Source organism: Stenella coeruleoalba (genome assembly GCF_951394435.1).
Source record: "Stenella coeruleoalba genome assembly, chromosome: 12".
In the NCBI taxonomy this organism is placed as follows: Eukaryota; Metazoa; Chordata; class Mammalia; order Artiodactyla; family Delphinidae; genus Stenella; species Stenella coeruleoalba.
Window position 1 is genome coordinate 42878012 of NC_137158.1, and position 26639 is coordinate 42904650.

At 38.9% G+C, this 26639-nt stretch overlaps 1 protein-coding gene and 1 long non-coding RNA gene across 7 annotated transcripts in view; one reads left to right on the forward strand and one right to left on the reverse strand.

The window, feature by feature from the left end:
• The window catches only part of REV3L (REV3 like, DNA directed polymerase zeta catalytic subunit), a 230608-nt gene that overhangs the window by 177103 nt on the left and 26866 nt on the right, over nucleotides 1–26639 (reverse strand). Inside the window, exons 1-2 of one of the 5 annotated variants that reach the window (XM_079939295.1) lie at nucleotides 12774–12864; nucleotides 12018–12533 (exon numbers count right to left, since the gene is read on the reverse strand). In XM_079939295.1, the coding sequence (XP_079795421.1) occupies nucleotides 12018–12156 (139 nt within the window). In that variant the 5' untranslated portion in view covers nucleotides 12157–12533; nucleotides 12774–12864. Of the gene's footprint in view, nucleotides 1–2244; nucleotides 2373–12017; nucleotides 12707–12773; nucleotides 12865–26639 lie in introns of those variants that run through there. The other 4 variants (XM_079939297.1, XR_013830767.1, XM_079939298.1 and 1 more) reach the window with 4 other exon arrangements.
• Nucleotides 12847–26639, forward strand: part of LOC307195302 — a 54982-nt gene continuing 41189 nt past the window's right edge. Inside the window, exon 1 of one of the 2 annotated variants that reach the window (XR_013830774.1) lies at nucleotides 12847–12986. This is a non-coding gene — a long non-coding RNA (uncharacterized lncRNA). The remainder of the gene's footprint in view (nucleotides 12987–26639) is intronic. The other variant, XR_013830775.1, reaches the window with a different exon arrangement.

Here is a 26639-nt window from a genome sequence, read left to right on the forward strand (position 1 = left end):
AGCACAGGCTCCGGACGCGCAGGCTCAGCGGCCATGGCTCACGGGCCCAGCCGCTCCGCGGCACGCGGGACCCTCCCGGACCGGGGCACGAACCCGCGTCCCCTGCATCGGCAGGCGGACCCTCAACCACTGCGCCACCAGGGAAGCCCATGGCTATTGTTTTATACACTAAGTTTTGGGGCAGGTTTGCTAAACAAAAACTGATACAAGTGGGGAGGTGAACAGGATTAGTGGCCAAGGAAAATTTTTGTTTTGCCTGTTTCTGCTTTTTTAAATTTCACAATGAGAATATATTCATATATTATTTAATTAACTTATAAAAATATTTTATATCAGATTGATATTATAGTAAAGCCCTACCATCACCTTATAAACACATACACATAAAAACAAAATAATTCAGTTCAAATGATAACATGAATCTGAGAGGAAACATTAATATTGCTCAGGAAAAAAAGGGTCAGTACAGAGTAGCAGGGTATATTTATTACAAAAAACATTAATGAATAAGAATACATTCATGGTCACTGTCATGTCTCAGTAATGGCTATTATCAGATTCTGGAAGTGTTAGGAAACATACGTCTCAGATTCTGCTTCTCTGCTTCTTCTGTTTAGGCAGGTAATGGCCTAATACATGTTCCCTCATTTTAATTCTCACATGCTATGAGGTAAACATATGCTGAATAACTTCAGGCAAAAGTTAATTAATCTCTTCATGCCTCATTTCCTCAACTGTAAAACGGAGATAGTAGTAACTATTTTATAGAGTCATGAAAATTAAAACACTAGAATAAGGTACACAGTAAGGGCTCAATAAATGGTCTATAACCTCTGTTAGTAAAATGATGTAACCTTAAAGTCTTTTGACTAACTTGGCTTCTATTTTATAATCACTAAGCAACATCAACCAAAGTGTGATTAATCAAAATTAATTTGAAAATATTTCTAATAACTTCATGAAAAAAACCAGAAGACAATGCTATTAAAAAACAAAACAAAAGAAAACCTGGAAATATATGTAGAAAAAATATGGTGAAGAAAATTGAAACTCTAGGCAATAATAAATTCATTTGGTCCACATTCCACAATACTAAATGGGTTTAAAAACCAAAGGCTTCAATTTTTGTGTGTGTGTTACTAATTCACAAAAGACAAAAAAAGAAGAGAGCGATAGTTCCCACCGTCACCTTTACTATGATCTCTGGCGCGCACACACTTCCAACTCATTCTATCATCATTTTAAAAAAAGAAGGCACTACTAATGGCTTTGGAAAATAAGGCTCTTTCACAAGAAATACACTTAACCTAAACGGCAGTATTGGAAAACTGTAGTTACTCCTTGATCAATGGCTTAACACTGCCCTTTTTCAAGGCAAGATCAGACTTGGATAGTTTTCTGTCTCTCTCTCTCTCTCTCTCTCTCCCTCTCTCTCTCTCTCTCTCTCTATACACACACACACACACACACACATACACACATCAACAGTTTAAAAAGAAAAATCAGGCCTGGGTAGGGTACTTATAAAACATAGCCAATTTTTTAAAAGTGTTTTAAACCAGTAATTACCTAGACTTAAGACATATGAGTCAGTGACCAACTGTAAAGAGCCTTACACCACAATGTACAGGTATTTTAGTTTGTCCTATTCTGAGGAATGAATAAATGCTACAAAAATTCCATTTTTCACTTCAATTCAACTGAAACATTTTAAAGAGTGCTTGGTATATAGCAGTAATGTGGCAGATTCTGGAGTCAGAAGGGGTAGAAAGAAAGTAACAGTTATGTTACTATATATGCCAGATATGTGCTGCTTACCATGTTTAATCATAATAATCCAATGAGGTAGAAATTATTAAAACTCACTTTACAGAGGAGGAAATTAAGGCTCACAGAAATAAAATAACTTATCCAGGGTTTCTTAGCAGCAGAAGGCAGTGTGGAGGATCCTCGGGTAGGGGTGAGGGGCAGGAGGCACACGAGGGTAGTGCCATATGTCTATTCCTACAGACAAACACAACACTCAGTGTAGTCAGTCCTTTATCAGCCATGTGAAAAGAGGCTAGGACTGTGGAAGACCAAAGAGGTAATCTTTTGGGAATGGGCAAAGGAGTCACAGAAGGCTTTAAAGTGGTTAATATTTGAGTTGTTACTTTAAGGATGAGTAGATTTATCAACTTCAATGCCAAGGTTCACCCCCACCTCCCCTCATCCCCAATATATTAACCAAAATAAATTACTTACTTGAAATTGAGAAAAACAATTTTGAGAGAAATCTTCCTCAGATATATTATTCCATAGTTTTAAAACAAATAATATGATGACAGTTTAATTTTTAGGTTGCTTTTATGTGGCTTGTCTTGGTTTTTATTCTGAAATGAAATTTAGATTAGTCATTTTCTTGTTCTGAGAAACTAGGAGTATGTCAACATGTTTTAACTTCACATTTTTTCACATATCAACATGTATTCTTACTTACAAACTCTTTCATTTCACCATCTCAAACAAAACCTAATTTAATGTATAAATTACTTTGAAGTATAAATATATATGCAAAATAAGATATTTCTTTTAATCCTTGTTATACTTCCTTGGTAGTTGTAATAAATGGAAGAAAAATAGAAAACTCTTGTTAAACTGTTATATACTACACAAGCATTTTTGAGGTAACATGCTTTCTTTTATTCTTTGAATCATATATATAGTAAATGCTCTCTTAACCCAAAGAAAATTAAATAACTGTCCCCAAGGAAATTGACCTCAAAATCTTAGTACTTCCCACAGCTATCATCTAAAAAGAAAACAGAATTGGACCAAAAAACCCTAAGTTTTCAGAAGACAATTACTGCCCTTTTTCCTCCAAATTTACTTTGCTAGGCATATATTCAATTTCTGCTGCAGAAAACAGTCCAGTTTGCCAATACTAATTAAGCAAAAAAATATTTTTCACTTAAAAAAATGAAATACTTAAAAATCTACAGAGAACTGGAAGAAACACAGAAGATCATCTGGAAAACTTAAAAGAAATGACAAAAAAATAAACAAAAAACAAACAAACCCCACCCAACCACACACCAAAAGGTTACATAGCTGTCACTAAGAGGGTTTTACTTATAATTTGTTTTGGTCTCAAAATGCATCTACTTTATGTCTAGACAGTGAAGTGTTTTTCTTTAAATTGCCTAAGACACCTACTCCTGCCTTATCTGTATCTTATCTGGAAACTATAAGTTAACACAATTTTACCCGAAGTTTAGTGTACCTTAACTCCCATTATTTATTTCCTCTCTTATTTAGCATCACTGTGGTGTTAAAATGGCAGCCAGGTACCGAAGTGACATATACCATCCTGTATCCCGTATCTTAATAAGTTTCTAAGTATTTCTCTGAAATATCTAAGGCTAATGGCAACTTTCTCTGAAGCCTATTTAACCCCAACCTACTTAAACCCCAATCATTTTTCACTCATTTTTAATTGAACAAATTCTAATCCAATAAAAAGCAAGACCAGAAAAAGTTTAATTACAGCACCAGAGGAACTTGAAAGGTCTCCTGATTCATTCCCCTTTTCTTTGGAAAACTATATACATACAATTCTAGTATCAATTTTTGTTTATATCTGTCCTAAATTCCTCTTGTTATAGTCTAACCTTTATATTATTCTTTAAAAGGAGATAGCTACAGTTATCACAAAACAAATCCTACTATATAACCTAGTCTACAGGAAGAGTCTAAGCACTATCGGACACAGCAGGCCCTCAAAGATTTCTAAACTGTGTACGTGCATTTTTTTTCCTCTTAACGTCTGTATGTTCGTCTTTCAATTATAACCAATGCCGTTCCAATTTTCCCTCAGGTCTGGGGAGCCAGTGTGAGGCAGTAAGGGCCGAGTCAAGATCCCCAGTTTTCAGACCCAGCCCCACACCAACCAACTGTAAAGTGGACAAATCCCTGAGCTTATCTATCTAGATATCAGTTTTCTTTAAATAAAATGAGAGAATTTCACCAGAACAGTGTTTCCAACCCCTTTCACACTGTAAATAATATTTGTTCAGCACACTGGCCAACAAGAGGGCATTTGGAGGCATCGACATGGTACTTGATGAAAAAAATTTATCACATTTTCTTTATATAATTATGGAAGAAATTTTTTAATTTAAATAAAATTTGTAACAATATGAATGAATTTCAAATCCAACCTTTTTCACATCAGGAGCAATATTTCAAAATAACAATGATGATTTACTTTTTCAGAACATACATGCACTATTAGGCAGTCACCTTGCAACAAGCTAAATGGCACATCAAACAGCTAAGAGAATCCAATACAGGCAAAATTCAGGCATAGAGCTAGGCCCCCCAGTGCAACATCCCTGCTACCCAGTCCTCTCATCATCAGTGGCTGCACCTTGCACTGGATGACACACTCCTCAGCACCCAGAATACAAACTCCAATGACAGCTCCACGATCCTTTCTTGACAAGAGGCAGCTGCATACTCTGGCTGGCTGAAGTAGATTCCAAGTAGTAAAGCACCTTCTTTAATGTACTTAAAGTATCAAACAAAGCAATACCTGCTAGTTATGCTCATCATGCTCTCTGCTTACAGGAACCCCACACCCTACCTTCAGACCCCACTCAACTAGTGCCCAGAGCCACATAACATCAACTGGAAGCTCTGAATTAGAAGACCTAAAATTAAACAGTAAAATTAAAACCTAAAATTAAACAGTACTGCAGTAATCATTTGACAACTATTTAGGACTACTATGCCCTTTTATTTTTGTTCTTCCTTACCAATTCTTGCAAGCACAACATAACCTAAAAAAATTAACTCTGAACAGGTATCCCATGCACATGGCAAAAAACATCCCAAAGTTACCAAACAGTAAACTATAAAAAAATTAGACTCCCACCTTTGTCCTCTAGGCCACCAGTTACCCTCACTGGAGGCAACCACTGTTACAAAACTCTCATGTATCCTTCCAGATATATGTGTACAATATATATACTTATAAATATATATTTATATTTTTATTTATATATATTTATATATTTTATACATACATATATATTTTTTAAGCCACACAAATGGCAGCATACCACACATGGAGTCTTGCATCTTGCTTTTTTTCCTCTTAATATATCAGACATGGCACCACAGCAGTACACATAGTGTTGCCTCATTATTTTAAGGACTGCCTAGTATTCCATTGAATAGATATGCCATAATAATACTTAACTACTCCCCTACTGGTTTATGTTTAGGTTGTTTCCAACCTTTTGCAATGACAAACAATGCTGCCACAAATATTCTTATATGTTCATTTAACACATATATAATATCTTTTAGAGGATAAAATTCTTGAATGAAGTTGCTAGATCAAAATATACATGAAAAAGTAAAAAAGAACTTAAAAAAAAAAAAAAAGGGAATTCCCTGGCGATCCAGTGGCTAGGACTCTGGGCTTTCACTGCCAGGGGCCCGGGTTCAATCCTTAGTAGGGTAAGTTCCCACAAGCTGCGCGAAACGGCCAAAAAAAAAAAAAACCACCACTAAAATATACATGCATTTTTAAATTCTGAAAATGATTTACAAATTGCTTTCCATAGAAAATGAACATTTTATACTCCCACCAGCAATATATGAGAATGCCCATTTCCCCTTCCTCTCACCCTCCCCAAGTTATACTATGTAATCAATCTTTCCTAATTAGATAGGTGATAAATGGTATGCTGTAGCTTTAATTTACATCTTCATTATAATAAAATTGCACATCTTTTCATATGAATTCTCTTTGCTCACTTTTTCTACTGGATTGTTTTCTAGGAGCTCTTTGTATATTAAGAGGAAATTAGTCCTTTGTGAAAAGTGTACAAATAATTTTTACTAGTCTACTCTTCTTTTAACTTTATGATTTTTGTCATTATACAGAATTTTATTTTTACGGTGTAAAATTCAGCAATCTGGCTTCAGTTCTGTTTCATACTTTGAAAGGCCTTCACCATTCCTAGATTAAATTAAAATAATTATCCTACGTTTTTTGTTTGTTTTCACATTTAAATCTTCTCACTTATCTGGAAGCCAACACTTTATTAAAGAATTCTTTCCACTACTGACAGGAAAGGTAGCATCCATTATCATACACTAAGTTCTTACATATATTAGAGTCTCTGCTCTGTTTCATTGCTGTCATGTGCCAAAGCCATCCTACTCTGCAAAACATTTTAAAATTAAAATCAGTTTACATATAAATGAGTATAATAAAACTAGAAATTACTGGTTTTCTTTAATATAAGAATCATTTTGCAGTTCCTAAACTGAATTTATATAATCAAGTTTAACACTATCATCATGCAATCATGCATTTTAGTTGATACTTATTTGGGAGCCCAATATCAACCTCAAGTCTTTTTCCCATATTTCTGACAGCTTTTCCTTAATTTTGTATAGTTTCTTTTTCCAAATTATAAAATCAATACATGTTCTCTGAAGAAAATCTGAAAAATACAAAATACACCTCCGAGTGATAACCAACCTTTATATTCTGGTGCATTTTTTCTGCATAAATGACTATTTTGCAAACTGATTTTTTTCATATAATATACTGATAGCATTTTCCCATATTATTATATATTATATTATAACCATGAAAACATGACTTTAATGACATAAATTCTACTAAATGAATATGCCCAATTTATGTAACCATTTCTCAGCTGTTGAACATTTGGGGCTGTTCTCTGTTATGCCTATCATCTATTGATTAATTCTTGCAACAAATGCTTGAGTTTCAAGCACTGTGGTCAGCACTGTGGTCAGCACTGTCTGTATAATGGTGAGCAAAAATGAACGCATTACCAGCATTTATGGAGGTTACTGGGAAAAACAAACAATCTCCAATGTATATAAAAATTACAACTATAGCAAGCGCTATGAAGGAGAGTTTATGGAGCTTTGAGAGTCTATGGAAGGCTTCCCTGAGGAATGACAAATTGGAGTTTAGGTGAAGGAAAAGGAAAAACGTTCTAGGCAGAGGGAACAGCAGGTACAAAGCCCTCATTGAGGGAGGAGCATGGCAAGAATAAGGGACTGAAATAAGGTCAATATGGCTGGAACATAAAGAGCAAGGCAAGAAGGACATGGCTCAAGCCATGACTGGATAGAGAGGTAGGGACCAGACTGTGCAAGACCTTGTAAGACATGTAGATGCCACCACATAAGACATGTAGCTTTGTCCTTATCCTAAATGCAATGGAAAGCTACTGAAGCATACCAAGTAGTATGGTGATATAATCAGGTTTGCATTTTGAAAAGATTCCTGATTACAGTGTAGAAAACAGATCAGAAGGGAACAGAATAGATTGGGGTAGGCCAAGATTAGGAGGCTGTTTATTGTAAATGCATCCAAAAATGCTAGTAGTTTAGACTAGGGTGGTGATGGATAATGAAAGAAGTAGATGGATTCAAAAGATAATCAGATTTTGCCAAAAGATTTACATTCATAGATTAAAATCCCTAAAACTGGAATTACTGGGTCAAAAAACAACATTTCAAGGATTCTGATATGCATTGCCAAGCTGCCCAGCCAAGAGCAGTTTTCTCTCCATTTGTGAATTACCTTGTATCTGTTCCTCTATCAGAATTTTAATATTCTTTTGAAATTGCTTTAAAATGACTTAATCCATACTTCCTTCATGAAGCCTTCCCTGACTCCCCTTTTTGCCTGCTAGGTGGTCAATGAACATGTCCTCCTTTGAGTCCTCACTTTGTCTTACACACATTTCTTTTATATTCTTTTATATTCCATTTCTTTTATATTCCAATTAAACTATGTTTGACTTATGTTTACATGTCTATCATCCCTCCTATATTGTGAGCTTCTGGAGGGTAAAAGTTGTTCATAACGACGGCACTTAAAACATAGCTCAATATATATGCAGTAGGTTCTCATTAAGTGTTCACTGAATGAACTGAATCACGTACTACAACATTCCACTGTGTCCACAGATTTAAGAGGACTCCTGCTTAATAAGCTTCTGATTAACTGATGGTTATTTTAAGTCAAACACAATACAGAAAACTAACAAAATTTGCAACTCAAGCTTCAAATACCTACTAAATAAACTGACTAATTTTGTTTGTGGTAAATCACTAAATCTCAGTAGTGCTCCTGAAAAATCTTTCTAATATTTATTTCAAATAGGCATTATGTGATGTTAAAGTATTTTTAAATGGTTTAAAAAAAAAGCCTATGAACAAGACTTTTTTTAGAGAAATTATTCGTCATCTGAGTTGTTGATAAATGCTTTAGCTTTCAAAATTGTACTCATCTCAAATTTATTTAATAATCCACCAAAATACCCAAAAAGTGAGATTATGCAACTACATAACTTTATACAGCATTTCAGAATTATCAATTTCTTATGTTGAATAACCTGATTTCATAGCATCTAGAACAATCTACTAAAATTTTCACTAGCTGGAGGAAGACTTAGAGGGGGGGAGATGGCAGAGTTCCTTACAGTAATCTTAAAGTCAAGCAGCTCCCTCTATAGTCTGTTTGTCCTACTTTGTTTAATTACTTGCTATGTGAACATCTCACTCACACTCTTCTGTTTACTCCTACTCTGCATCTCAGCAGGGAAGCTTTTTGAAAGGATAATTCTGTTTAAATTGATGTTGAGAAAACTGAGAAAGCTGTCTAAGCTCAACATGAAATGAGTTACATCAGGCAACTAATAAGCAAGAGCTAGTATGTGGTAACTGGGCAGCTTCCCAGATCCACCTGAGTCAGGTCCTTACAATAAAGCCTTAGGATTTTATTTGAAGTGAATTCCCAGAGCACTCATACCCATATTCAAATCTAAGTGAAAAAACGCTGTCCTGTACTTTAGTTATTTATAACCTTGCTTCCCACCACTAAAACAAGTTACCAAATAATTGTTATATTGCTAAATACATTGTATGTCAAAACAATATTCAAGACATTTTTAAATGAGTAAAAGAAAAGCAGAAGAGGTTTTTGGTTTTTTAAAAATAATTCCATCACTTATATATAGAAAATTTAATTGATTCTCTCAGGAACCAATATCCTCAACCACCAAAGGATTAAATCAGTTAGTCAGGATTTATCATTCAAATTTGAATGTACCACTTTTTAAAATACCTTTTCAAATTTCACCAACTTAAGATATGAGAGCTCTTAAACCTAAGACAATTTATTTCTTAAATTACTCAAATACGCCCTCAAAACACAGGACAATCAGAAGTCAACTGGACTGTTTTCTAAAGCAGAAAAACACTTTTCATGCAATAATAGGAAAACTGAACTAGTAAAAATGTAATAAACCAATCAGTTCAAAATTTATAATATAAATCTGAAATGGTCATTTTATTTGGGAGAAAATTTCTTCTGCTGTTATTTTTCACAACTTCATTTGAAAAGCAAACTCAGTTTAAAAACATATTTTCTCCAAACCAAGGTAAAGAATTGAGGACTTCCAAAATTTCCTATGTATGAAAGACTTAAGTTTATGACACTCTAACGTAGATTTATCATGTGTTACAATTTTTCATTAATTTTACTAATTAGTAGATATATATAGTTTGTGCTTTCAAACAATAAATCTGTCTTCATTAAAAATTCTAGCATTCAGACTTTTACTACGTCAAATTGACTTCTTTTTTATATTAATTATTTTCAAAATTTATTTTACTAGGTGGACTGGACTACTTTTCTTTGGGGAGAGAATTCAGAAGCAGATAATTGTACAGTTTTTATTTATGTTCAATTAATATTAATTTTACTGGGAGTTTCTGACATGCTAAAAATGCTGGCTTGATTCTGAAAGCTGTAAACTCTAAATGTATGCCAGTGATGTCAAAATTTTTCACCTTTTGAGGAAACACAAAAATTTATGTTTGTGAACTATATTTATAGCAAACTCAATTCAATTATCCTTAACAACTTGAAGTTTGGATTTCTCTGTATCAGGTTTTATATCTTTCAATGTATGTACAAAAAGGTCTAACTTTTATATTGATTTACATTATACATTTCAGTGATTTTTTAATCCAGTTTTTTTTTAAGGGGTGGGAGGGGGAGATGCTGGTAATCTATTGTAAGATGTCCAAGAGGAAGAAACACGTATTTCTTTTTACAGACTAGTTCACATTTCTATATTTTTTTATATTGAGAAACACAAAAGTACACCATACTCTTTATTTTTTAAAGAATATTTTTTCACATAATAAAATTCCTCCTAGCTCACTCTGAAATTCACTTTTTTTCCACAAACAAAACTTTCCTATAAAACAGAGCTTGCAAATCACTCAGGGTTACATATTTAATGACTTGTGCAGAGAAAAAAAAAAACTATGTGTAGAAAAGTAACCCAAACCATACAAACTGTAATACACAGCAATGCCACAGTATATCCTATTAGCATGTCCCTTTAAAATTTCAAAATCTGGCTGAACAGAGCTATATCAACATCCCTATCTTATTCCTTCTCTGCACCTGAAGTGAAAAAAAACACAACAGTATATTACACTGAAATTCCAATTAGAAACAAAGACAGCACCACTATATTTAAAAGAGCAGAAAATCTATCCTTCAGAACTCTTTATTGCCTCTGTTCTCCAGCCTCCAAAGTTTCAGGTGTTACACTTTCAACAAATTGTTAACAGCACCCAAATGCCCCATCTTAAAAAGTCCATATCATCAAAATCTTTTTCACTGTTTTAAAAAGAAGCATTCTATCAAATCTCACTAACAACATTGAAATTTTTAACGAAGAGAATTCACATTAAAAGATAACTGCTTAGAGTGCTTGTGTTTGGGAAAGTGCTATTATCTTGATAGCCCACAGGAAAACTGACTGCAGTAATAAGATGAATGGTGATTAGAGCAAGGAGCATCAAGTGGGAAACGCTATCTAAAATCCCAAAGGACAGTACATAGCTAGAGGTAAGAGCATCTCTTTCTAGGAGGCAGCTCCATTACTTCACAAAGGCAGTTCAAAGCATGTAGAAAAGCAAAACAATTAAAAACCTTGTAAATTTGGCCACTATCCTACTTACATTATCATAAATCCCCAAGAGCTTTTGAGAACGTAGCTTGTCTCCCCACCCCACTGGTTCTTCAAAATTGTTTTTGTCTTAGATGTACGTGTATTTAAAATGCAATGCTACACCCCAGCACAGGGGCATTTTTTTTTTAATGTTTGCGTTGCTGGACTTAGATGTGGTTCCTATGAAATTCACGCTATTAAGTGGGATGTTGTACGTTGGGCAACATAAACACGCATTTCCTACTTCTGTGGATACACATTTCCCTGAAAGCAATGCACCTGGGGACGCAGCCCTGTCCCCCAGACTCTGAGGCTTTACTTTAAACTCTAAGGAGTTACGACCTGCACTCACAGCAGAACCACATGGTCACTTCAACAAGAAAGATTATCTGGCCCCAGGCACCATTCTTCAGCCCACAGCATCTCCAGAAGGGGCAGAGGAGAGCGCTGGTGAGAAGAGGCGACGAGGCGCGACTGACAACAGAGCTGACACTTCCCCACTCCTCTGAAAAATATTTCCAGCAAGGGGAACTTGGGAGACGCAGAGGGTGTCCGCGGTCCCACCAGCGACCGACCTCAGAGCGGGGCCCCGCGCAACCGTTCACGGAGGACATGGCGCGGCCACCTGACCCGTCCTCCGGGGCGAGAGTGGTGCCCGCTCCGCCTGCCCGCGACCCCAAGTGCGGACCTGGCTCCCGACCGCCGCACGCAGTGTAAACACTCGGCGCCCGCCGCCTCCCCGCCTGAGATGGGATGCGGGGGGCGGCGCGCGACGCCCGCGCGGACCCCCATTTTTGCGCCTCTCGTCAGGCTCGGGAGGAAAGGCGAGGAGGGCCAAGGGGAGGGAAGACGCGGCAGCGGTCTGCGGAGAGGGCCGGCGGCGTGCGCGCGAGTGCGCGGCGGGGAGGGCTGCCCGGGCGTCCGCCGCTCCCGCCCGCTTACCTGCCGGGGTCGCTCCGAAGACTCGCACCACCGGCACCTTCTTGACAGGGGCCTGGGTGAGGGGGGATTGGCAGATATCCAGCCCCTGCAGTGGGTTGGCCATGTAGTAGTCGGCAGTCACTATCCTCACAGAAAACATGTTCGCCGCCGCCACCACTACCTCCTCTTCACTAGAGACCTGGCAGCGGCAGCAGCAGCGGCGGCTCCTTCCGCAGCGGCGGCCCCACAGCCGCGGTGGCGGCGGCGCCCCCTCCTCTCCGCGGTTCGGTCCCCTCCCCTCACACTCAGACACGGCAAACAGCGGCGGCGGGCGGGGCGGTGTGGGCACTGCTGCCGCCGCCTCCTCAGGAGCACCCGGCGAGGGGCGACAGGAAGGAAGCCCTCGCGCTTTCGTCGGTGCTGGTGCTGCTGCTGCTGCTGCTGCCGCCACTGCCGCCGCCGCCGGGAATCACACGGGCTCCTCCGTCCCAGGCTGCAGCTCTTGTTGCCATGATGATGATGTCACGGACGCAACCACTGGGGGAGGGAAGAAGGGGGGTTGTGTGTGCGGCGAAGAGAGGGCTGTGAGTAGTTGGGGGAGGGGAAGCGGCGGGAAAGGGAGGGAACCGGGAGGGCGCCCCAGCGGGACATCCAGGCGGGGGCCGAGTATGTGTTTTCTCCCCCGCCCCCGGGCACGCAGCGAGAGCTGAAGCTGCCGGAAAGCTCGGCCGGCACAGGGCGCGGGGGATCGATGACTCGGCCGGTGGGCACGGCTACCTGGGTGAGGGGCAGCGGAGGGAGGGGGCGGCGGAGCGCCGATGTCATGGATGGGCTCGGAGGGCCTGGCGGGAGGGGGACGCCAGTGTTCAGGGCCGTTTCGGTGGCTAGGCGGGATTGGCCGGAGCCGCGGTGATCGCGCTCGCCTCGCCGACCGCCATTTCACATTCTGCAGAGTAGGCGGGGGCAGCCGCGGAAACGGCTTTTTACAAGGTAAGAAAACCCGCCCGCGGGGAGGCGAGGCGCAGCCCTCGTGCCGCTGCAGCCTCGCGGGAGGGCGGGCGGCGGACGCAGCCGGCCCTTCTCAGGTAACGCGGCGGCCTCGCGCGTGGCCCAGGGGCGGTGCGAGGGGCGGGGGCGCGCGAGCGCGGGCTTCGGCCTATAAAAGAGCCGCCCAGCCGTTCGTTCCCCCACATGCGGCGCAAGCCACCGCGCCCCCTCTTCAGCTGCTGTTCTGCAGTGTCTGCGCCCGGCCGCTTAATGAGTTTTATTCACGCTCAGCTCTGCTTAGGTTTGTCAGGGCTTGGCAGATGCAGTGCACAGGGATTTCCCACCGCGGTGTCTTTCTCCCGCCCCTTTCCTCCCCTCTCGCCCTAGTATGTCCTTCCTTGGTTTCCTCCTAGGACCCACAGGCTGCGTCCCGGGCGCGCCCCTGGACATGTAAGGACTTGTCAGTTCCCAGTGACCTCCCTCCTCCCCTTCCTCCCCTCCCTTCCCCGCGGAACGTAGGATTAAGAGCCTTTCGGCGAAATTTTCGGCCGAAGAAAAGGCCCAAGAAAGTCACCACGTCAGATGTGGACTCCCAGTGTTATTCATTAACAGTTTGTGTAAGGTTTTACTATCCTAAGGCAGAAAAGCAAAAGGAGGTGGGGGAGGACCGTTAGACAAAACAACTTTATCCAAAAGCGGGGGGGAGGGGGAAATAGGGGTGCAGTTGTGAAAAGGAGAGCAAAAAAAGGGTAGTAACAGATGCAGCTGGCTTGGCCATTATATTGGAACCGTTAGGTTTTTGTCTGACTTGGTCACTAATATTGGGCGTGACCTTGGACAAATAATTTGGTCTCTTCGGGCCTCAGTTTCCTTATCCGTGCAACGAGAGTTTAACTTAAAAATCCATCAGGGTTTCTTCCCATCAAAAAGATTGAAGCAGTAGAAGGCAGAAACCGTGGTTTCAAGTTTGAAATATGCCACAGAATTAGGACTTTTGACAGTCGTTTTCAATCTACTCTAATTAGAGATCATTCTTTCACACGTGTATTATACAGGTGTTATTTTAATGGTTAGTAGGTTGCCGTATATTTGAAGTGGTGTGAGAGATCCTCATTTGGAACCATTGTGGTTCTTAAAGTAGGAAAAGCAAAAGGCCCAGAGGGACAGATCACTGGTAAGCTGTCTATAAATCCCATAACATATAATGCTAATAAGAGTTCATGTTCCGAGGGATTCGAGACTGATTACCACAGCAAATTAGCTTGCAGTTTTCAGCCTGAGAGCATGATTGTAAACATAGGTGGCAAGATTTCTACTAATATACAGGACCTTACTTAATATTTTAAGAGGCAAAATCTAATTTGATTTTAGTTTTAGAAAGGTATAGAAGTGACTTAAAAATAGGACTACCATACTAAATGCATTTTCTGGTAAAATATTTTGTACAAGCTGAATATCAGATGCACAGTACCAGTGATTCTCACAGTATTTCATGGCACTAGTGTGTTCTTTAATATTTTGGCACTTACTAAATCACATTTTTGGGGTATGGGGCCTGGACCACCCACCACTGTCATGATTCTTAAGTAATATAAAATCGAGCATCCCTGTACTATATTATAAAGTACATCCATAATATTTAAATTATATTATTCCTAACTAGAAAAAGGTAAAAGTATGAGATTCACAGATTAGCTGTTTCTAGAAAAGGGTTTCTTTCCTCCTACCTCTTGAATCAACTCATTTACTTTAAGAAAAGGCAGTTGCAACCATCATTCAAATCCTTCTAGAACTCCAAGGAAAGAATGTTCACTCTTGAAGAAAAACATTTGCAGCATGAAATTAAGATATTGTGTCCATTGCATGTAATAAAATTTAACTTAATGTTCAAATTGAAAACCTGACAGTACTCCCCTAATTAATCATTATCAAATGTGTTTTATAATTATATTCTCCTGAGGTAAGAAAGAGCTCTGGAATTTTGAGTCAGAGAATGAAAAATTAAACCATCAGTTACTAGGTAAATGAGTTTGGAAAGATAACTATTTTGGGTTTTTTTTTTTTTCTCATCTATGAAATGGATAGTAATTCCTGTTTTAACTTTTCAGGGATGTTGTAAGGCTTAATCAAATGAGATAATGTATGTGAAAGTATCATAATAAACTTTGACATCCAGAAATTTAACTCATCTGAAAACAATAAAACCATTTGGAACTGTTATCTACATACAATATGAGAAATGCCGAAATTGACCTCTATACTTAACAAACTTAAAGCATCTGTTTTTGTTATTGCTGTTAATGTTGAGTGACTATTTGCCAGGTGATTTGAGATATAGCGAGAAACAAAACAGACATGGTTCCTGCCCTTAGAGAGTTTATAGTCCAGCATCATAGAAATATATTTCAGTCATATCAAGTGACATTTTATTATCTCTTCTAGTTCATTAACCTATACTCATCATGTCATGCCTTTAGTAAAACCTGCTCAGCCTTCTGTACCAATACTGTTCAATGTCTGTTAGCAATTTATAATCTAGAACAAGGCAATGGATACCATAATTTTTTGGTAGATATTATAAGATGGCTTATTCAACACTTATCCAGCCCCCCTTCTAGCTTGCTTTTCTGTACTTTAGAAGCTAGAAAATTAAAAAATACTAGAGTACTGGCATGGATGAGTGGTGTGCTAGTAAATCATTAACAATGGCTGGAGGAGGGGAAAGAACCTGATTTGTAGCATTGACCCATTTTCATGGTGTGAATACTCCCAGGCTACCAAAGGGGCTTCACTGAATGGGGAGTTAGTTGGAGAAGATACTAACAATTATATGTTGGCTTCAGCGTTTCACTACATGTAACCTAGTTTCCAGCAATCAGATGCACCCATTCAAGACGTAGATCTGAAAATGAGCAACGTGATGCCTCAGTTGCACTCAGGGAGATGGGATTTTCTGGCAAACACCGTGGTGGAGGTGTCTGGTTCTTCTGGGTAGCTGGGGAGGAGTTCTGGCATCCATTTTGAGAGTCATAGGTGCTGACTGGCAAGTGGTGCTAGGATGGCTTTCTGCTAGAATAGCGGATGTGATGTGGGATGAGTGTTCTTCCCGGTTTGGTTTTTCCTGGATGTTGTTTCTAGCCATGTATTATCCAAGCCTGGTTCTCTGGTTCTCTCAGAGATCTATGAGCTAAATACCATCCTTTAATCCCTTTCTACTTAAAGTAGCTCAGTCACAGTCAGCTACACAATTTGTTGAGCCCAGAGCAAAATGAAAAATGTAAGGCCCCTGTTCAAAAAGCAGGGAACAAGTGCCATTATACGTACTAAAGTACAAAGCTTTTTCTTTCTTCCGTCATCTCTCCCTCAGCCTGTCATGCTGTTTTTTAATTTGCCTTTTAATGTCATTCTAAGAAAAATTAGAATTTTAAATTATTAGAATGAATTTTACCATTTCTCGTTATATTGTGCAGTGCCATTTATAAATGCAAATATAAGAGCATTTAACTCATACATGAAATCACCAAAACGACATAATTCATATTTCGTAGCTTGTACATGCCACGAGGATGTATTTTTTGCTTATCAGAACAGTGTAAATGCAGCACAAAACTAACTCAGCTGTTTTTCTTTCCCTTCTTGATATGCACATATCCTACCAACCTGAGTAAGGAAGGACTGAAGGGAAAGGAACTATGGGTTGCCCTGCCTTTCCCCTTCCTTCTATGTCATCATTTTCAGTGTAAATGGTCATACAGGGAAGTAACACACACAAGTAAGGCTACGATAGAATTCTTTGGTCACTTGTATTTCTTAGGATGCCATTATCTTCTTTCTGCACCTGAAGCAAGTTCTGGTTGAAATGGAAAGCATAGTCTCTTGGAACTGTCAGCGCCTCCACTAAATCAGTCATAGATATAACATGTTTGCCTTGTAGTCACTTTCCCAGAGCTCCTGTATGCTTAGGTTCACCAGCATCCTGTGCTTGTGAGGCATTATGCAGACTGTGTGCAAACTGGGTAGTAAGCAAGAAGACAAACAGTTTGCCTCCTCTGCTTGCAGGTATGATCCATTGTACCACTTCTTTTATAAAACAGACATTCAAACATAAAAGTATTAAGATTTTCAGAATGGTAACTGCAGACCATTAAAGCAAGCAGAGGGCCCTGTATGACTGCACAGTTTGCATGCCATGAAGTTGACCCTGAGCTCAGTGTTTCTCAAGGGGGCTTCTCCTGATATTTTGGATGAAACAATTCTTTATTGTGCAGGATATTTAACATCCCTGGCCCCTGGGCACTACATGCCACTGTGATAAAAATACCCTCATACATTTCTAAGTGCCCCCCAAAGAGGAGTTACTTCTCTCTACTGAACTCCTTTAGTGGACTCCACTGTCTGCAGCTAGAAACCATGATCATTGCAGATCCTGGAAAGGTCATGTGCAATTTTTGCTATGGATTCTCAAGCAGAGCAAAATACAGAGTTGAGTTAAAAAGATTTCAAAATTCTCATACCTGGGAGAGCAGAATTATGGTGACCTTTTTTCCATTGTCAGAAAAATAATACCACCTACCTTGGTGATGAAACAAACATTTGGGATGAAAGTTGAAAGGGGATCAGTGGGTTTTAGGTGTCACATGCATATAAATGGTAGTTGATCTTTTCTAAGGGAAATTTTTACCCAATCCTTCATACAGTGTCTGACCTCTATGAAACCATGATGGTAAAGAAACTCATTTCCTCCCAGAAGGGATTTGGAAGACCTAATTAAGTATGGCAAACTCTGGAGGCAATTGCCATCAGCTCTCCTCACTCTCAAAAGACTTCATGCAGGTTTCCCCCAATTTATTCATAGCAGCTGTCTGGGTATAAGGTAGACACATAAATATGTATTGCCTGAATGATAAAATATTTTTTGATTAAAAGAATGGGGTTTTATGTCTCTTTTTAAAAGAAATTAAAGGAAAGTCAAATTAATCATTGTGGTGAGAGCTGAATTTCTCTCTGTTCTTATCTTTTTAACCAATTAATCTACTCAGTTACAGGGAGAAGCAACACTTTGAAAAAACAACTCTCAACTTTTCCACTTCCATAAATTAGCAGTAATAGTTTTAAGGGAGAGACCATTGAGCCTATAAATTAAAGATGATGTTTGAGAAACAAAAAAGAAGCTTTCAGAATAGAGTAATATTAGAATTGTTGATTGAGCTTTCCAGGACCCTCATTTAAATTACATGTCCAGAACTGATATTGGGGCATTTCTGATGGATCATGACTAGGCAGGAAGAAACCAAACACACATAGAGTAAGATTAGATTAAGTTCTCAGTTTAAATAATCAGGATTCAAAATCTCAGAAGCAGTGTGTCTGTAGAGCAGCATATCTCAGGCTGGTTTTCCCTGGCCCCAAAGTCCCCACTGCACTTACATATTCACAGCTTAAATCACATTCCAGGAAAACGTCCACTAATAATTTTTGTTATTGACAGTGAGCTCCCCTGGGTTTTGATCCTAATTTTACATCCCTCCAGGGACCAGGAAAGACTATTTACTGTCAGATGTGTAGGTCACAGACCAACACTTATATTTCCTTATTTTCTCAATAAAATGTATTTTTCCAATCTTAAAGGTTTGAAATGCATAGGAAAGAAATTATGGAAAACCATAAAGAAAATATAGGACACTCAATCCCACCCAAAGGCAGTCATGATTAACATTTTAGCCCCTTTTTTCCTAGAAAATTTTTCTATAAGTATATTACACAGTGGAAATAATCCCGTTTTTTTTCACTTTACATTGTAGCAGAAACATTTCTCATGCAAATTAGAATTTTTCATATAAATTAGTCTAATGGATACATAATATGCTGTGCCATGGACATACAAGAGTTTTCCATTTTCCTACTGTCGGCCAATAACAGAATGTTTCAAATTTTACAGTTATAAATATCCCACCGATTAGCTCCATTTTGGATCCTACTCTTAACTTTGAAGGAATTTACTTTATTGTTCATTATTTGACAAGAACATCAGTTTCAAGTACATGCCATGTTCTTTCTCTCCAAAGAAGAGAGAATTGTATGTGATATTCTTTCTGCCTGGTTTGCTCTTCCTCTCTCCACCTCTTTTTGCACAGTTAGTTCATTCTTTAAATTTCAGGTCGGGACTTCCCTGGTGGTCCAGTGGTAAAGAATCTGCCTTCCAATGCAGGGAACGTGGGTTTGATCCCTGGTTGGGGAACTAAGATCCCACATGCCTCGGGGAAACTAAGCCCATGCACCACAACTACTGAGCCCACACACCTCAACTAGAGAGCCCGCGTGCTGAAACTACAGAGCCCACACGCTCTGGAGCCCGGGTGCCACAACTAGAGAGAAGCCCGTGCGCCGCAGCAGAAAGATCCCACATGCCACAAAGGCCCGATGCAGCCAAAAATAAAATAAATAAATAATTATTTATTTTTTAAAAAGAGAGATCTTTAAAAAATAAAAAATAAATTTCAGGTCAAAGGTCACTTCCCCAGGGAAGCCTTCCCAAGCTATATATTTGATTATGGTTCTCTGTTACACACTCGAATTGTACTGTGTTTCTTTTTCTCCAGAGCACTTACCTGTGGTTGCAATAATCCATTCATTTGTGTTTTATTTGATTAATTTCTGTACCCGCCTTGGACTAGAATACTGCAATCATTATCTGGATAAGCAGTGATTATAATGCTTCTATAAACACAGGCCAGTTAATGTGATCTCATTCATATCACTGACAAGATGGGTTAAAGCTTGAGGCTGAAATACAATTAGTCCAAAAATACTTATGTACCAGGTATTATGCTAGGTGCTGGGAATATAGAAGTGAGAATGACAGGCATGATTTCAGCCTTCATGCTAATAGTCTAGTGCAGGGTTTGGCAAATTTCCTGTAAAGGGACAGATAAATTGTAGGCTTATCAGGCCATATGGTCTCTCTCCCAACTACTCAACTTTGCCATTGAAACACAAAAGCAATCATCAACAATACATATAGGAAAGAGTGTCTGGGTTCCAATAAAACTTTACTTAAAAAACAGGCGGGGGGACTGGGTTTGATCCACGGACTATTGTTTACTGACCCCTGGTCTAGTGGACAAGACAGCCATTAAACATCATTTGAGATGACAAATACTTCAAAAGAAAAGGACAGGGTGACATAAAGTCACATGGCAGAGCTGTCCAACTTAGCCTAGAGAGAAGAATAAAGACTTTCTTGAAGAATATGACTTTAAGCTAATATTTAAATAAAGAGGAAGAGGAGTTACCCGGATAAAAGTAAGGGCAACAGGCTTGATGAAGACCTAAAGCATGGAAAGAGCAAGAATAGAATTAAATTCATTCTTAAACTTAGCGATTGACGGAGAGGGAGATGAAATTGTGTAAGGATAGAGTACAGAGTGAAAAGACAAACTAAAAGTGTTGAAAAAATTTCAGAACCTAGTACTTCCCTAGAGGAAGAGATGCCAGCAGGAAATACTCAGAAGGAATGATCAGTGAGGTGTACCAGTAGTAGCAGGACGTTTAAGACCTTCCATCTTGTGACCTAAATGGGAAGGAAATCCAAAAAAGAGGGGATATATGTATATGTACAGCTGATTCACTTTGCTGTGCAGTAGAAACTAACACAACATTGTAAAGCAACTATACTCCAATAAAATTTTAAAAATAAATAAATAAAAGAATAGTTTGTATAAAAAAAAAAAAGACCTTCCATCTTTTATGTTGGATATGTAAGTTGGGAGATATCAGCCTAAAGGCTGGGAACCTCAGAGAACTGGTACACTTTCTGAAGGACTAGATAGGTAGGTAGATAGATAGATAGATGATATAAAAGAATAGACCTGAGGACTGAGAAAGTGTGAGTGGTAGGGTAGAAAAATGAAGAGGTAGTGAAGGAATCAGAAATAATAGATAGGAACACATCACTGATATATAGTAGGTGCTCAATAATTTTTTGATAAGTGAATGGAAGGATAACAATATAATGTAAAATCAAAGAACCCAAGAGGGAAAGGGTTTCAATAACAGGTTGACCTATAGTTTTGCATGCTTAGAAGAGCTATTGCTCAAGGCTGGTTTCCTTGACTATCTGAGAAAGGTTGCGGGTAAGGACTCAGTTACTTTTGATGCCCTAGTGCAGGATAAGCCTGACCTCCAATTCCTTCCTCTAAGGAAAGCTGACCTGGCTCTTTTCTTCCCTGAAGATTTCAATGAGTAGGAATAGGGACCTTCCTGTGTCAGTACGTGTTCAAAATAAAAATATAAAATTAGAATAGGAGCAAGATTTTTCATAGATTGCCATGACACAAGCTCAACTGTTTTGGTCATTTATATTAAACATGTATTTTATTACTTAATTCTAAACATTTTGTATTGCTGTTTTAACTTTATTAACTTCTTGTTGATATCTATAAAGTCCTGTGTTAGATGCTGTGAGTGATTCAAAAAAATCTAAGACATAGCTCTGGGCTAAAGTATTATGTAACTGACAAGTAAATTGTAAGTTTCTTGACATTAGGAATCATATTTGACATTTCCTATTTTTCCTTGTACAGTATCAGATTTATAGTTGGTACTGCAGAAATAATTTTCCCCTGCCCTCTGCCTTGCACCATTTGGTGACCAAATGGTGTCCATAATATAGCCACTTCTGTATGACTTGGACAAAACATGATGCTTTCTGAAAAAGACAATATTCTGAAGGCGTCTGTGACAGTAATTTCAGCTTGTTGAAGGTTGGGGTTCTTTGTGTAAAGGTCAGCCTGTCAGTAAATAGCATTGCCACCCTGTTCTTTCAAGATTATAAGAAACCTTTGTATGTGTGTTTTTATACCTAAAGAAAAAAAAAAAAGGGTAGTGGGAAACTGTACCCAGTGGTCTCACCAGATGTTTTCAAACCAGAACTAGGGCAACTGAGTTGTAATTTGTTTTTAAACAATTTATTTTCACAAATTTATGAGAGTAGGGAGCTGAGATTTTTCTTGCCTGAATTAGCAGGTAATTTCATTTTCCATTCGACTTTAGCAGAGAAGACCTCTCCTTAAGATGAAAATGTGAAGCAGAGGTTCTTGCTAAATCTAAAAAGTAGAGCAAAGATTAGTCTTAAGAAAACTCATAGATAAGGGGGAAGCATACCTTTTTCCGAATACCCAGTCCCCTGTACTAAGCATATTCAGAGGCTTGCAAGACTTAATTTATTAATGACTATCACATGTGGCTTACGTCCTCCTCTTTACCTGCGTTCCTCCCGTCATCCTGAGTGAATTCATCACCCAAGTAGGCAGCTCACCCAGCACCAGCCTCAGAGTTCCTGCATGTGATCTTCACCCACTCACTTCTATTGCCACATCCTGGATTTGTCATACACCCAATCTGTTTCACCTCTAACCTCATAAATGCAGACTTGACTTTGTCTGGCCAGAACTTTCATCCTAGCTCTGTCACTCAGTTACTCCCAGTACAGCCATTCTCAGTTCCCTAACATCTCATTTCCAGTACTCTTCCTCACTCTGCTGCAGCCTCTCACCCTTCTCAGGTTTCTCTGACTTGGGACCTCCAGTCCATAGACTTCTCTTCTTTCTCCCTATCAGCCTTCTCCTGCCTTCACTTCTTTCATCTCCTGCTGCATTCTATTTTAAATTACCACTCTCTTGCCAGGAACCACATCTCCTTTGCCCTGTTGCCCTGATATCGCTTACCTGACAAAACAACAGCTCTAACTGGGTGTCTGCTCCCAGATTGCTGAGTGCACCCAGACAGAAAAAATAACTGCTATGCAGATTGGCATTTAACACTGTAAATGCAGGACCACCAACCTCAGCTAGATTATTCTTTATCTATACTGTTGGGAAGAGAAGGTTATCCTTATAATGTATTAGTCTCTACCACCTGAATCTCATACTTAATAAGCCAAGGTATAGTGTTATAAATTCTTTGTATACCAAAAATTAGTATTAGGCTGGATCATTTCAATTATTACCCTCTCTGACTCTCTAACTTGGCTTTTGTACTTACTTTCCTGTTTTACTTTATGGTTTTGGGTCTAGTCCATCCAATAAGGTAAATTTCTAATGTTTTTAAAATTAATATTTGATCAGTCAAAAAGAACATGTCTTAAACATTATGGAATGAAATGATAACGGAAGGGAAATCATTCCTACGCGTAATTACCCTTTTTAGAGGCCTTTGTGAATCCAAGTCTCTAGTTGTTGTCACTCAGGACAGGGGTCTTAGGCTCAGCTCACTTAAGTCATTTCATTCTTGCCTTTCCCAGCTTCCCCTTTCCATCATTTCTGATCCCACAAATTTCTAAAAACACACCCTTTTTTTCCCCCAAAAGTAGCAGGGAAAGCAGTGCTATGTGTATGGGGAACAGGGCTGGGTATGTTTGTACGTATAGTTCATTTATTGAATGGCAGCGTAGCATACTGGTTAAGAGTTCAGGCTCTCCGGCCCAATTTCCCTAGTTACCTGCTCTGTGATTTTGGGCAAATTACTTTCTGTACCTCAGTTTTCCCATCTGTAATATACAGATAATAATACTAGTTCCTACCTCACAGTGTGATTGTGAGGATTAAATTACATATTTTAAATGAGTTAATATCTTAGAACTGGTAAGCACTCAGTAACTGTAAGCTATTATTCATAATTTAGAATAAATTATTATTAATAATTACAGCTTCTCTATTTCCTAAAATACACTTATTAAGAAGAGAATAATGATGAAAGCTAGGAGCTGTTAAAAGTCCATTGATTGGATGTAAAAAGTAGAGTTTTAGAATCGCAAAGGACCCAAGAAATTATTTAGACCATTGGTTCTTAGACAGTAATATGCATTAGAATCACTTATGAAATATTATAAAGTCACAGTTACCCAGGCCCTCCCTTATCACATCTACCAAGTCAGAAATATCCACAGGCAGTTCCAAAGCATCTTCCTTGCAAGAACCACTGAACTAATTCAAGTCTTTAGATTTTATTATGAGGAAATTGAGACTTAGAATAAATAACTTGCCTAAGACCCCAAGTGTAAGTGGGACCCAGGTAACATAGCTCCTTGGTAAGTGATCTTCCTGCTCTTCTATGTTGCTTGCCAAATATTAAATTTTAAAGAAATTAATATGGGAGTTTATCCTTCTCTCAGTAATATCAGGAAGAATAACATAGGTTTTAAAAGCATACTTCATTCAGCATTTAATTCAAAATAAAACTTATTTTACAATAAAAATAAATGCAGATGACTTTTGTAGAGGACTTCATGCAGAGGACTTTTGCATATTTACAGTAGGATTTAAAGTGAATTTTGCTGTGCTTTTCATGTGGACGTTTGTTTTTGCCACAATGCTTGCTGCTAATTAGTACAAGGAAACACTGCGTTTTTGCTCCTCACGCCAACCTCACAGATTGACAGGCAAACAAAACAAATGGTTTATAGGGCAAGGTAGGTTGTAGGAATTAAATTCTTCAGAGCTCTCAATAATAAAATATGCATTTCTTATAATTAGGATTTTTTTAATTTACATTAAATTTTTTAAACCTTTGTGAAATATTCTTGGAATTTTCCAGTCCATGAACAGTCAATGTAGGAAAATCAATGGTTATTAGGTATAGTTTTCTTATTGTAGCTTTACTGATTGGTAGATTAAAAGTCTAAAAACTATAGCAAAAATTTTTTTCTGAATTTTTCTATTTGGTATTGAGTACTATGATACTATATCTCTTAAAATGTTTTTCTTTATCCATAATATAAAGGAATCAAAAAATACATTAGAACTCGTATGTGAACTTGTGCAAAGGTGTGAAATAAATTGAGATGACAGGGCAGAAGCAAGAAAATGGAGCTCAAATTAAATCTACCCCTCAACGCAGGCCTGTTTATATTTTACTATGTTTGCTATCATAAATTTATTTCCATGTATGTGTTTCTTTGCTAGAAATGATAAATAGCTGCCAGCCCAACTTCTGATTCTTAGGCAACTCCATTTTACCAACAAACCACTCATTTTGATTTGGTAAGTGCGATGAAGTCCACTCTCCCAGATCCCCATCAACCTGTTTTAAACTCTTGTTGCTTCTACTGTGTCTTTGCCTGATTCCATACCCTTTGCTCTACATTTCATCTCAGGTTTGACCTTTGGATCTTTTTACTTGATGCATGTGTCTGGCCTCCTGGCATTTGACTACAACCTGATCATCTTTGGTTTAGACTCACCTTCTAGTTCCAAGCTACCAAGATTTATACCCCCTGATTCCAGCAGTTCAGAAATTCCTGGCACAGCCATTGGCTGCTATCTAAAGGGGATCAACTTCAAACACTAGCCCTATATTATAAACATTTTTTCATTTGTTCAACAGATTGTACTCATCACTACTATGTGTAAGGCACTAGAGTAATTTCTGGGAAATACAGAAAATTAATTAGTAATAGAAAGCTTAATGCTCTTAAAATCTGGTAAAACAAATAATACAAGTATATAATGATAGTTTAAGATAGTATGTGTTCAACTCTTATGAAGTATTTATACAAACAAAACATTAATTTTAAAAATCTTCGAATAGAAAATCCTTAAGCTGGAATTAAGGGGTATGGGGTACAAGAAGACATGACCAAAAGAACCTGGGATGTGATTCATGGATTAAAAAAGATTAGGAAGGGCTTCCCTGGTGGCGCAGTGGTTGAGAGTCCGCCTGCCGATGCAGGGGACACGGGTTCGTGCCCCGGTCCGGGAAGATCCCACATGCCGCGGAGCGGCTGGGCCCGTGAGCCATGGCCGCTGAGCCTGCGCGTCTGGAGCCTGTGCTCCGCAATGGGAGAGGCCACAGCAATGAGAGGTCCAAGTACCGCAAAAAAAAAAAAAAAAAAAAAAAAAAAAAAGATTAGGAACACTGACAGGTGTTTAACTAGACTTTGGAGGTAGGGTAGGATAGACACATGCAACAAACACATTCCAAAAAGTGGAACCAAATCAACAAGAGCAGAAAAGGTTAAAGAAATTTTATTCGTCTAGACTGGTTGACAGTATATGTAAGGAGTGGAAGAAAGCCTAGAAAAGTTGGTTGGAACCAGATTATGGAAGGGTTTGAATACTGAGGAGTTTAGAGTTGGCACGTATGTTTTGGGGAGTCAGAAAGTTTTGAGCAGGAAATGATGATTGGCTTGATTTAGCAGTGCTTTACAGGAAGGATATGGTAGTGAGGAGACAGGCAGGTAGAGACTGCAAACCAGGGAATCAGGAGGCTAATACAGTAATCTAAAGTAAGGAGGGCCTGGAGACAATTTCTTTTTTTTTTTTTTTTTTTTTTTGCGGTACGCGGGCCTCTCACTGTTGCGGCCCCTCCCGTTGCGGAGCACAGGCTCCGGTCGCGCAGGCCCAGCGGCCATGGCTCACGGGCCCAGCCGCTCCTCGGCGTGTGGGATCCTCCCGGACCGGGGCACGAACCCGTATCCCGCATCGGCAGGCGGACTCTCAACCACTGCGCCACCAGGGAAGCCCTGGAGACGACTTCTTAAGTGCCTGTTATGAGCTGGTGCTGGTGATACAATGAGGACTGGGTCCTTTTGATGAGGAAGTTTTTAGTCTAGCGAGATATTGATCTCTTAAAGGCTCCTAGAGGGGTCTCTATGCAAAA